The sequence below is a fragment of the Gorilla gorilla genome, chromosome 12 (genome assembly GCF_029281585.2).
Source record: "Gorilla gorilla gorilla isolate KB3781 chromosome 12, NHGRI_mGorGor1-v2.1_pri, whole genome shotgun sequence".
Lineage (NCBI taxonomy): Eukaryota > Metazoa > Chordata > Mammalia > Primates > Hominidae > Gorilla > Gorilla gorilla.
In genome coordinates, this window is record NC_073236.2 from 49843824 (window position 1) to 49857412 (window position 13589).

At 36.7% G+C, this 13589-nt stretch overlaps 1 protein-coding gene across 6 annotated transcripts in view; it reads right to left on the bottom strand.

Annotated features, from left to right (window-relative positions):
* The window catches only part of ZC3H8 (zinc finger CCCH-type containing 8), a 49855-nt gene that overhangs the window by 18788 nt on the left and 17478 nt on the right, over positions 1-13589 (bottom strand). For 5 of the 6 annotated variants that reach the window (XR_010129917.1, XR_010129918.1, XR_010129916.1 and 2 more), the window contains exons 4-8: positions 12606-12739; positions 10159-10275; positions 9297-9410; positions 7847-7954; positions 6912-6959 (exon numbers count right to left, since the gene is read on the bottom strand). Coding sequence is in view for 3 of the 6 variants with exons in the window: in XM_063695701.1 (XP_063551771.1) it covers positions 6927-6959; positions 7847-7954; positions 9297-9410; positions 10159-10275; positions 12606-12739 (506 nt within the window). In the remaining 3 variants the exon portion in view is untranslated. Of the gene's footprint in view, positions 1-766; positions 795-6911; positions 6960-7846; positions 7955-9296; positions 9411-10158; positions 10276-12605; positions 12740-13589 lie in introns of all 6 variants that reach the window. The other variant, XM_063695703.1, reaches the window with a different exon arrangement.

The window sequence follows — 13589 nt, forward strand, 5'->3', positions numbered from 1 at the left end:
CTGTAATCCCAGCTACCCAGGAGGCTGAGGCAGGAGAATCGCTTCAGCCTGGGAGGCAGAGGTTGTGGTGAGCTGAGATAATGCCACTGCACTCCAGCTTAGGTGACAGAGTGAGACCCTGTCTCAAAAGGCATTAATATTTTGGCATAATATTAATGGTATTTGAAAACTTCACGTTTATATTTAAAAATTTAGTTTATATCAGGAATGTAAGGGTGGTTTAGTATTTTTAAATGCATAGATATAATCTGTTGCTTTGGCAGAATAAAAAGAAAAACTCTGGTCATGTCAAAAAGAATTCCAAAAAAGTCAACATCTCTTCCTGATTATAAAACAAAGAAACAAAAAGTCCAACAACTCTTATCAAGCTACAGTTTGAAGAGAATTTCATTAACTTGACAGAGTTTCTACCAGAAAATTGCAGGACACATTGTATTCAGTGGGGAAAATATTAATAGCAGTCTCTTTAAAACCCAGGACAAAAATACACTATCATTGCTTTTATTTCAAATTACATTGCCTCAAAGACTTGAACATAAATGTTCGCTGAAGCTTTATTTATAATACTCAAATGTCCATCAACAGGTGAATAAACAAGTATATCCATACAAAAGAACACAATTCAGCAATAAAGAGAAGTGTGCTGCTAATATACATAAAAACAGGAAGCTTGAAAACACCATACTGAGCAAAAGACACAAGAGTGTAGACTATATAATTCTGCTTATATGAAATTCTAGAACAGGCAAAACTAATCGATACTTACTGAAAGAATACCAGTGGATGCCTGAGGTCTGAGAGAAGGAGAAGAATGAATTGTAGTAAAGTGTCACAGGGAACATTCTGGGGTGATGGAATGTCCTATTTATTGATTGTGGTGGTAGCCACATGGTTATACACATGTCAAAACTCATTGAACTGTATACTCTCCATTTATTTAGATCTTCAGTGTCTCTCGGTTTTGTAATTTTCAGTGTACAAGTGTACACCTTTTTACTTTATTCCTATTTTATTCTGTTTGATGCTACTGAATGAAATTGTTGTTTAAACTTCATTTTGAGACTGTTCACTGGTAGTATGTAGAAAGAGAATTTATTTTTGTGTATTGATCTTGTTTCCTGAGACTTTGCTGAATTTATTAACTCTAGTGGGTTTTATTTTGTATGTGTGCATTAAAAATGGGTGCAATTCATTGACTGTTCTGTATACCACAAAATAGTTAATTGTTAAAAAAAAAAAAAAACAAAAATATGCAACCCACTGGGGAAAATAATAAAATGTTATCAAAAGACATTTTGAAAGACTATAGACAACAATTAGCCAGGTGTGGTAGCACACACCTGCAGTCCCAGCTACTCGGGATGCTTAGGTAGAAGGATTGCTTGAGCCCAGGAGTTCAAGGCTAAAGTGAGCTATGATTGTGGCACTGCACTCCAGCCTAGGCAACAGAGCAAGACCCTATGTCTAAAAAAAGACTACAGTCAACATATTCATAGATTAAAAGCCTCAATGTCACAAAGCTGGCCAGGCACAGTGGCTCATGCCTGTAATCCCAACACTTTGGGAGGCTGAGGCGGGCAGATCACTTGAGGTCAGGAGTTCGAGACCAGCGTGGCCAACATGGTGAAACTTAGTCTCTACTAAAAATACAAAAATTAGCTGGGCATGGTGGTAAGTGCTTGTAGTCCCACCTACTCAGGAGGCTGAGGCAGGAATATCACTTGAACCCAGGAGACGGAAGTTGCAGTGAGCCAAGATCGTGCCACTGCACTCCAGCCTGGACAACAGAGTGAGCATGGTGGCTCACGCCTGTAATCCCAGCACTTCGGGAGGCCAAGGCAAGTGGATCACCTGAGGTCAGGAGCTCGAGATCAGCCTGGCCAACACAGTGAAACCCCATCTCTACTAAAAATACAAAAATTAGCCGGGTGTGGTGGCACACACCTGTAATCCCAGCTACTTGGAAAGCTGAGGCAGGAGAATCGCTTGAACCCAAGAGGTAGAGGTTGCAGTGAGTTGAGATTGTGCCACTGCACTCCAGCCTAGGCAACAGAGCAAGACTTCATCTCAAAAAAAAAAGAAAATCTTTTTATGATACAGAATTCAAAAGGATTATAAGACAATAATACTATAAACAAATTTACGCCAACAAAGTAGACAACTTAGATGAAATAGCAAAATTAATGGAAAGATACAAATTACCAAAGCTGTTTTTTTTTAAAAAAAGAAAAATCTGAATAAACTTATAACAAGGACAGAAATTGAATCTGTTATGTAAAATCTAATTTAAAAAAAAGCGGCTGGGCACGGTAGCTCACGCCTGTAATCCCAGCACTTTGGGAGGCTGAGGCGGGCAGATCATGAGGTCAGGAGAACAAGACCATCCTGGCTAACACGGTGAAACCCCGTCTCTACTAAAAATACAAAAAAATTAGCCAGGCGTGGTGGTGGGCGCCTGTAGTCCCAGCTACTCAGGAAGCTGAGCCAGGAGAACGGTGTGAACCCAGGAGGTGGAGTTTGCAGTGAGCCAAGATTGTGCCACTGCACTCCAGCCTGGGCAACAGAGCAAGACTCCATCTCAAAAAAAAAAAAAAAAAAAAAAAAAAAAAAAAAAAAAAGCTCAGGCCCAGTTGTCTTACTGGTGAATTAAAGGAGAAATAATAACAAATTTTCATGAATTCTTCCAGAAAATAGGGGAAGCTGGAACACCTTTCAACTCATTCTAGGAGGCCAGTATTACCTTGATACGAAAGCCAGAAAAAGACATCACAAGAAAAGAAAGCTACACATGAATATCCCTCATAAACATGAAAAAGATATAAAAATCCTTAATAAAATATTAGCCAATGAAATCCAATAATAAATTATATACAACATGACCAAGTGGGGTTTACCTCAAGAATGTAAAACAAATTATTTTACAACTAATATATCATGTGAATAAGAGGAAAAATTATATGGTCATCTCAACAGATGCACAGAAATCATTTGATAAAACCCAAGATTCATCCATGATAAAAGTACTCAAAAAACTAGAAATAGGAGAGAACTTCCTTGAACTAGAGTATCTATAAAAACCTACAGCTAAAATCATATGTATTGGTGAAAGACTAAATGCTTCTGCCAAATATCAGGACAAAGGCAACATTATCTGCTTTCACTTCTATTTAACCTTGTATAGAAGGTTTCAGCCAGTGAAATCAGGCACAAAAGAAATAAAAAGCATTAGAAAGGTTAGAAAGGAAGAGGCAGCTGGGCGCAGTGGCTCACGCCTGTAATCCCAACACTTTGGGAGGCCAAGGCAGGCGGATCGCCTGAGGTAAGGAGTTTGAGGCCAGCCTGGCCAACATGGTGAAACCCCATCTCTACTAAAAACACAAAAATTAGCCGGGCGTGGTGGCAGATGCCTGTAATCCCAGGTACTCGGGAGGCTGAGGCAGAAGAATCGCCTGAACCCGCAAGGCCGCAGTTGCAGTGAACCGAGATCGCGCCATTTGCACTCCAGGCTGGGGGAGAAGAGCGAGACTTTGTCTCAAAAAAAAAAAGGAAGAGATAACATAATCCTACATATACAAATTCCTAAGGAATACATGCACACACAAAATAAAACCTACTAGAGCTAATAAATGAATTCGAAGTCTTGGGAAACAAGATCAATAACAAAAATAAATTCTATTTCTACATACTACCAATGAACAATCTAAAAATAAAGTTTAAATTACAATTCCATTCAATAGCATCAAACAGAATATGTACGAATAAATTAACAAAAAAGTGTACACTGTACACTTGTACAATGAAAATTACAAAACTGAGAGAAACTGAAGATCTAAATAAATGGAGAGACATTCCATGCTCACAGATCAGAATTCTATGTGCAGTTTTCCACAGATGCAATGCAATCCCTATCAAAATCTCAGCATGGGTTTTTTGCAGAATGTACAAGCTGATCTTAAAACTTATATGGAAAAGCAAAAGATCCAGAGTAGCCAAAACAATCTTTGAAAAGTAGAACAAAGCTAGACAGCTTACGCTTCCTTATTTCAAAACTTAGTACAAAGCTATAGTAATCAAGACACTGTGATGGTGTATAAGGACACACATATAGAGGTCAATGGAACACAACTAAGTACAGAAATAAATCCATACATTTATAGTCAGCTGATTTTTGACAAAGGCATGAAGGCAAGTCAGGGGGAAGGGGCAGTCTTTTTTTTAAATGGTGCTGGTGGCCAGGCACAGTGGCTCACCTTTGTAATCCCAGAATTTGGGAGGCCAAGGTGGGCAGATCACCTGAGGTCAGGAGTTCAAGACCAACCTGGCCAACATAGTGAAAGCCTGTCTCTACTAAAAATAACAAAAATTAGGAGGCATGGTGGTACACACCTATAGTTCCATCTACTCGGGATGCTGAGGCATGAGAATCACTTGAACCTGGGAGGCAGAGGTTGCAGTGAGCCGAGACTGCGCCACTGCACTCCAGTCTGGCAACAGAGTGAGACTCTGTCTCAAAAAAAAAAAAAAAGTGCTGGGACAATTGGACATCTACATGTAAAAAAAAGTTTTGCCCTTAACTCACACAATTCCTAAAAATTAACTCAAAATGAATCATAGACATAAACACAAGAGCTAAAACTAGAAAATTTTTAGAAGAAAACATAAGAGCACATCTTGTGACTTTGTGTTAGGCAATAAATTCTTAGATACAACACAGAAAGCATGATCCATAGAAGAGAAAACTGATAAACTGTACGACATCAAAATGAAAACTTTGATGCTTCAAAAGATACCATTAATAAAATAAGACAAGCCACAGATTGGGATATTTGCAAATCATGTATCTAATAAAGGATCTGTATCCAACATACATAAAGAACTCCTAAAACTCAATAAGAAAACAATCTAATTTTAAAATGGGCAGAGATCTAAACTGACTAATGGCCAATAAGCACATGAAAAGATGTTCATAGTCATTTGAGAAATGAAAATTACAACTACAGTGAGATACAGCGTCACTCCTACTGGAAAAGCTATAATCAAAATGACTGACAGTAACAAGTGTTGCTACGGTAATTAAGATAGTATATACTGGAGAAAAAGACAAATGGAGAAGAACTGACATCCCAGAAACAGACCTTCAGATCTTCACTTGATGGAAACTTGACATATACCAAAAGGGGTATTACGGGTTAGTGGGGGAAAGAGCAGTCTTTTTAATTAAATAATGCTTGGGAGATTGGTTATCCATATGGGGAAAAGGGAACAACAACAACAAAAATAAGAATGATATGAGGCCTCTATCTGATACCATTTTAAAAAAGTCAATTAGTATTATTTTTTCTTTTCTCCCTAGAGTTACAGTTATACTCTTTTTTCATTCATTCTAGCAGTTCCTCCCACATGTAAAGTACAAAGGGTGGAGTACAGTTTCCTTCTCCTTGACTTTGGGCTTGGCCATATGACTTACTTTAGCCAATGGGTTATAAGTAAATGTGCTGTAAACAGGGCTTTGCCCTCTTGAGTTTCTGCCAACACCATGAGAAGAACATGCCCTAGCTAGCCCACTGGTCCCAGGAGAGTTAGATAAGTATGGGCAGAACTGACCCAGCAGATCTGCCAGATGAAACAGTGCCAACCCAACCAAGGCCAGATGAGATCAGCCAACTCCCAGCCAATCTATATATGCATAAAAAATAAGCACTTTGTGTTATTCACTACTGTGAACCTTGTAGTTGTTTTTGCTAAGCACCATTACTGTACCAACTGTTAATACAATTCCCAATGGATTAAAATATAAACGTATACAGCAAAGCTCCAAAACTTAAAAAAAAAGTTAAATTACTTTACAGCCTCATGACAGGGAATAATTTCTTAAATGAGACACAAAACACAAAGCTAGGCATAAACAAAAAGATTCCCAAAATAAATAATTCTACTCACTGAGATGCCTCAAAAAAAAAAAAAAACAACGAAAAGACCGTCCACAAAATGGGAGAAGGCCTGCCACACATAACTCACAAAGAATTATATAAGGAATATATAAAAATCAATGTATAAAGGACAATCAGACCAATAAAAACATGGGCAAAAGACATTAACAGGCATTTCACCAAAGATGAAACTCAAAAACCAGTAAGCATAAGAAAAGATGCTGCACTTCATGCAAATTAAGTTACGAGATTCTATTTTTACATCCACTAAATTGGTTAAAATTAAAGTATTGACAATATAAAGTACTGGCAAGTGTAGAATGACAGTTCTTCTACACAGTTTGTAGGAGTATAAACTGGTATAACTACTTGAGAAAAAAACTGATATTATATTAAATTTTATGATGATATGATTCTACTCCTTGGCACATACTGTGGATAACTTGTGCACATTCATACCAAGAAGTATGTATATGGATATTTACAAGAGTTTGTATTTTTAAAAATTGAAAATAACCTAAATATTCATTAATAGTAGAATGACCAAATAACTAATATAAACATAAAGTGAAATGTTATATAGGAGTAAAAATGAATGACAGCTGCATGCATCTACACGAATGAATAATGTTGAGTGAAAATAGCCACATCATCAATTAATACAGAGAGTATGATACAGTCTGATAAAATCCAAACATAAGCAAAACTAAATATATTGTTTTGTGAATTATATGTATTTGGTAAATCTACAAAGAAACACAAGAGGAGAATAAAAATATACCTGATAGACAAGCCCACACAAGGAAGCAGGCTGATGTAGATCCATATAGGTATGTAAATATATCAAATATTTTATAATTCTTTTTTAGTGGGGGAGGAAGAAGAAAAATACTTCTATTTGAGAACCCTATTGAGGTCGCATGCCAACTTCTGGAGATGTTCAGACAAGAAAAAAAGAAATGTGGTAAATTCTAATTTTACCTTTTTATGTCTATTTTATTTACATGACTTCTTTTCAGTATCCAAAACCTAATATGAAAAAAAAATCACATAATCATTTTTATGCATTCATGTCTAATTCAGGTATACTGTCATACTCATAACTTTCAAATGATTCCAATCAAATTCATCCTAATAATCATCTAATATTATTTACTACTACTACAGGAACTGAAAAACTTATTTTATATATATCACTTTTCCATATCTATTTCACACAAATAAACAACTAAATATTTGGTACAACTTCTAATTCCACATTAACCATTCATATTTTACAACCTAAAAATATCTATAAACAAGCACCTTTGACTTTGTAATATTTGCATATGCTCAAGGGAACATTTTGCCAGAAGATCGTATGGTTGGCTTCAAAAGAATCTTTTAAATTTTCATGTATACTTAGATTGAATTTTTAAGAGACTAGCTCCAACTAACATGAGAAATGAAAGAATACAAATGACTGTAACTTTTCAATAACCTTTTCTCACAGACTGAAAGAATATCTGAAGAAAACATTTTGAAATTACTACTTAACTATTATTTGATGTAATTCTAAAATGTTTATAAACCCGTAACTTGTAACTTTCCTTCCAAGAATCTTTATAACAGGAGTACTAGTTTTCTTATTTGATTTGCTTTGTTTAGCTTAGCTTAGCTATTAAAATGGCTAATTATACTGAAGATTTTACATCTTTCCAACTTAAATCAGCAATGAATATACATCTTCCTTTCAGCTACAAGGAAACATATACAAATGAAAAATATTTAAACTTAATTCTTAAGTTATCAGTCCTAATATATCCCATATGCTAACCTAAGAGGCACTCTCCTTAATTATCTTCAAATTCTCATCCTTAGTTCAAACATATTCCTTAAAAAAGAAAAAACAAAAGATTATTAAAAATTATACTTACTTTAGCCAACAATTCTTGTGTTTCAGGAGTCAGTGGAGCATGAGAAAACTTGCAATATTCTCCCTGATAACATTTTGTTCCTGTATGGTAAAACTTACAAGGATATTCATGTAACCCAAGTGTTAAGGAAGAGAACAATTTTAATCCAATTGAAATAATGTTATTAACTTAATGACTTTATTTTTCCTAAATAAAGACCTTTGTGGCCGGGCGAGGTGGCTCATGCCTGTAATCCCAGCACTTTAGGAGGCGGAGGTGGGCAATCACTTGAGGCCAGGAGTTCAAGACCAACCTAGCCAACATGGCGAAACCTCGCCTTTACTAAAAATCCAAAAAAATTAGCTGGGCATGGTGGCGCAGGCATGCCTGTAATCCCAGCTACTCAGGAGGCTGAGGCACCAAAATCATTTGAACCTGGGAGGCGGAGGTTGCAGTGAACCAAGATTGTCCACTGCACTCCAGCCTGGGCAACAGAGCAAGATAATGTCTCAAAAAAAAAAAAAAAAAAAAAAAAAGACCTTTCCTACTAGTAGAAACTGGATTTCTCTATTTAAAGTATGAGATAATAAACTAACTGGAATACATTTAAAAATCTAATTTTAGAAGGACTACATACATAAATCAAGTTTCTTGGCTATGACAGGACATTTTTTTCCTTCATATCCATTCTTATAATAGAGTACAGGCATGTTTCATATATGAAAGGGGTATATATTTTAAATACCTTGATAAATGTGATCATTTTAAAAGCATTCCTTTGGGGGTGGAGGAATCAAAGTCAACAACGACATATCTTACAAATCTGGATCCTTTGTACATTAGACTTGTTTACAACAGAATAAATTTATATAACTTCAATATTGTTTCCTAGGAAAACAATCCTCAAATTACAATTTGATACTCCTTATATTGAATGCCTGAAGAAAAAAATTTTTTTGTGATGACTAAAGGTGCTATTAACCTAAAATGTTTATGTTCCATGTTTTTACAACTTGTCTGTGCCATTTGCACTGAAGAGCTAAGGCTATTCTGCAAATTAAAGGATGATTAATTTCTACACAGTACAGAATACACAGAAAACAGGTACTCCCAAATTATGTAATCTTTGCCTTTTTTATGAAGTAGCTTATTTGAATATAGATTCAATTAATCAGTGTCACAGTAGAAATTGTGGTTAAGTCTTTCTGGGATTTGAAGAGGTCTCATGGACCCTCTATACCACCCAGGTTGAGCAGAAAGAATCATCATTTGAGAGATTTTCTAAAGAATTCCTCTTTTCTTGCTTATGAAAAAATCCATGTACAATTTAATCACTTTGATACTAAGTTGGGCTTGGATAATATCATTTTGGTATACCTAAAACATTGGTTTCATTAAAAATTTTGCACATTTAAAATGTTCATGTAAATATTTATAAAGAATAAAGTCACCATATCTTGTGATAAAGGATATTATGCAAATACAGACAGTTTTCACCTCTGGTACAATATCCTTGTACATAAAACTTACACATTTCCTTTTTCTTTTCTATCTCTGCATCATGATCAAATTTACACTGGTCTCCCTAGGCCAAAAGAAGGAGCAAGGAAAAGCCATTATTTCTCATAGTCAAGTCATTATGAATTAATTCCTACTAAACTTTAAATAAGCAAATGATTCCAGAAAGAACCAAAGTCTTAGAGGTAGCACATTCTAACTGTTAATAAATTATAACCACATCACATATATCTGCTTAAAATCTTCTTAAGTCCCAAACATTTTTAAACATAAAGCATTTTTTAAAATTATCGGTCGCTCACGCCTGTAATCCCAGCACTTTGGAGGCGGAGGTGCGCGGATCATGAGGTCAGGAGATCGAGACCATCCTGGCTAACACGGTGAAACCTCATCCCTACTAACAATACAAAAAAAATTAGCTGGGTGTGGTGGCTAGCGTCTGTAGTCCCAGCTACTTGGGAGGCTGAGGCAGGAGAATGGCGTGAACCCAGGAGGCGGAGCTTGCAGTGAGCCGAGAATGCGCCACTGCACTCCAGCCCAGGCGACACAGTGAGACACCATCTCAAAAAAAATAAATAAATAAATAAATAAAAATTATCTGACTCAGGTGATCCACCCACGTCGGCCTCCCAAACTGCTGGGATTACAGGCCTGGCTACTTTTTTAAACATAAAAGAATACTTCACTAAAATTTTCTAACTGATTTTTTTCCAGAATGAAACAGCTTTAAAAACCTAAAGGTATGAATTAAAAGAGTATCAAAAAGAAAGAGCAGTTTTACATTTTAGTAGATTTTTGCTTACACATTTTTATACCTTAATACATTTCCTTTCAAGAAAATATTTACAAATTTGCTTTCCCTTGCGTTCCACTGTATGTTGGTTGATGAATGCCTGACTCAAATGCTGCTGCTTCTCTTTAGGTTTACCATCCTTTAAAAACAAAAAACAAAAAAACTAAATGTAAGAAACAGAAAATTAAATATTTTATTCTGTTGCACAAAATTATTTAAACCAACTTCAAAGCCTTAAAGGTGACTCTTCTAAATTGGCCTTCATATGTAAAATTTGGATTTCTGTACACCAGGTTAAAAATGAATGTTTTGTCAGTTTCAACAGCATTCCATCATTGAATATTAGTGTTTGTATTGATTTGAATATTTTATTATACATTGCCTTTATTTTGTAAAAATGAATGAAAAAAAATTTTTAAATGGGCCAGACACAGTGGCTCACGCCTGTAATCCCAGCACTTTGGGAGGCTGAGGCGGGTGGACCACTTGAGGTCAGGAGTTCAAGACCAGCCTGGCCAACACAGTGAAACCTCATCTCTACTAAAATACAAAAATTAGCTGGGAGTGGTGGTGTGCGCCTGTAATCCCAGCTACTCTAGAGGCTGAGGCAGGAGAATCGCTTGAACCCAGGAGGCAGAGGTTGCAGTGAGCCAAGATTGCACCACTGTACTCCAGCCTGGGCAACAGAACGAGACTCCATCTTGGGGAGAAAAAAAAAAAAATTAAATGAAAGTGATAGTATTTATGATTAAAAACCGAAGTCTAAGAACGAAGATCTTTAGAGTGGTAGAGACAAAGTTGGAAATCAGAGTGAACCAAAAGCACTGGAATCTATAGTTTCAATGAGATGCTCACTGGGTGTGAGTTGAGCACACTTATCAGCTCAAATTAACACACACAACTAGAAATACACCATCAAAGATGGTGATAAAGGTATAAAAGGAGATTTTTACATTAAAAAAAGGAAGAAAATTTTATAATACATTTAAGCTCTTCAGAAACATAAGGTACTTTTTACATGTTAACTTATGCTACAGATTACAGCTTCTGTATACCAAATTTTTGCATACAGTTTTAGGAATACAGTATGTACAAACAAGGGAGCTGACTGTACAGTCTTTTATAATAATGTCAAATTTCCACTTAGCACCATCAAATTTATGTCTTATAAATATCTGCCAGTTTAAATCTTGTTTTATTTGCTAATATTATTAAATTCTACTATATATGTTTAGAATTTGTTCCTTGTGTAGAAGGGCTGTCAGCTTTGGCTGAATAATCATTTGAGCCATGTAAATCAAATCAAAGAGAATATTGACAGGGGGTTGAGAAACAAAATCCTAGTCCTGGCTTGGCCCTGTGTGACTATGGGTAATTATCTGAACCACAGGGCTTCAGATTCCTCATTCATAAAATATGGAGGCAGGGGACAGACTGTATATAAATGTTTTTCAATCTAGAATATTTGGCATTTCTAATATTTTACCACCCCTTACCCTTGCCCCATATGACCAAGCCTAATAAAAAAAGTTGCCATCCAGTTAAAAGCCCTCAGAAAAGTGGAATCCAGAAGAGGTACTTATTATTCTACCCTGCTTACATCTACAGACCAAGGAAAGGGAACTTCTAAAAACCAAAATCAAAATACAGGAAGGTGGGGAGTGGGGAGATTTGGTAAGGCCAATGCTCAGAAATATTGATTTTTAATTTCCAGAGGGAGCCAGGATGAGGGACTTTAGTAGTAAAAAATTTGTAAGACTCAGTGGCCTTTGAAATGCCTCATGACTATTTGATCTTCTCTGGGCTTCCCATTTTTCCAGAGTCATTGATAGTATAACACTAAAAAAAAAAAAAAAAAAAAAATCAAGGAGTGACCAGGCACAGTGGCTCATGCCTGTAATCCCAGCACTTAGAGAGGTGGTGGGTGGTGGGAGCCGAGGCAGGTGGATCACCTGAGGTCAGGAGTTCAAGACCATCCTGGCCAACATGGCGAAACCCTGTCTCTACTAAAAATACAAAAATTAGCCGGGCATGGTGGCGGGCGCCTGTAGTCCCAGCTACTCAGGAGGCTGAGGCAGGAGAATCACTTGAACCCGGGAGGCGAAGCTTGCAGTGAGCCGAGATCGCACCAGCCTGGGTTACGAGGCGAGACTCTGTCTCAAAAAAATATATATATAACAATAATAAAAAAAAATCAAGGAGCTTGTGTGCATATATTCAGGAACAACAGTGAGAACACTAAGGCTTAAAAGTGGTGCTGGCAGCTAATCAGTGAGAAAAAGAAAGCTGCAATAAGAAGGAAGAACACAGAGAACCCAGTGACAGTAAAAGGACATCTTCATCTGAAAACCGATTCTGTGGGATGCTTCCACCTCTCCATATCACATAGCACTTCTTGTCACTGAAGTATAAGATCAAGTCCAAAAGCATGCAGGGGTCAGGTATTCCTAGAAGCATATATTCCAATACCTCATCCTGTGAGCCACTGTTCCTCAGCAAAGCATTTGATCCTTTGTTTCCAGGGCCAGGCCATTTTCGCTTCATTTTCTTCTGTTTGCCATTCTTGTGACCAGCTTTAAGATTTTTATTTTTTTGTTTAGCAGCTAAAAACAAATTAATTTAAAAAATGACATAAAGTTACAATAGCAGTTTACTTTTAAGAAGTACGGGGCCAGGTGCAGTGGCTCATGTCTGTAATCCCAGCTCTTTGGGAGGCTGAGGCAGGAGGACTGCTCAAAGCTAGGAGTTCAAGGCCAGCCTAAGTGTTCAAGGCCAGCCTAGGCAGCCTAGAGATCTTGTCTCTACAAAAACATAGCTGGGTGTGGTGGTGCACGCCTGTAGTCCAGCTACTCTGGGACTATAGGCTAAGGCAGGAGGATTGCTTGAGCCAAGGTGTTCAAGGTTACAGTGAGCTATGACTGCACTGCTGCACTCCAGCCTGGGCAACAGAGTGAGAACCTGTCGCAAAACAAATGGAAAAAAGAAGTATGATTTACAATAATTGAGGAAAGTTCTCTAAGGCTCAATAAGTGAAAACTGGCATGATAGTGATCAGTTTTTCTAGAAGCTCTGGGACTAAGGGACCAAAAAGAGAATTATGACAATACATCCTGGATTCCCCATTCATTGTTTTTAAAAATATATACGGTATTGTCAAGAAAAAAGCAAGATAATAAAATCAGTCTTACAAGTTCTAAGGCAGATCCTTTAGAAGTGTTCAGAGTATGATGGATCTAATTAGGAACTGCAACAGTAAAACTTTAAGTGTTTACAATGACCTCATATATTACTGTCAGATTTTTCACTGAAAACATTTTAAATAGATCAAGTTTTTATTTATTTATCTATCCGTCCATGCATTTATCCATCTATCCTGCAATGGCATAATCATAGTTTACTGGAGCCTCGAACTCCTGGGCTCAAGCAATACAGATCCATTTTAAGTAAAGAAAA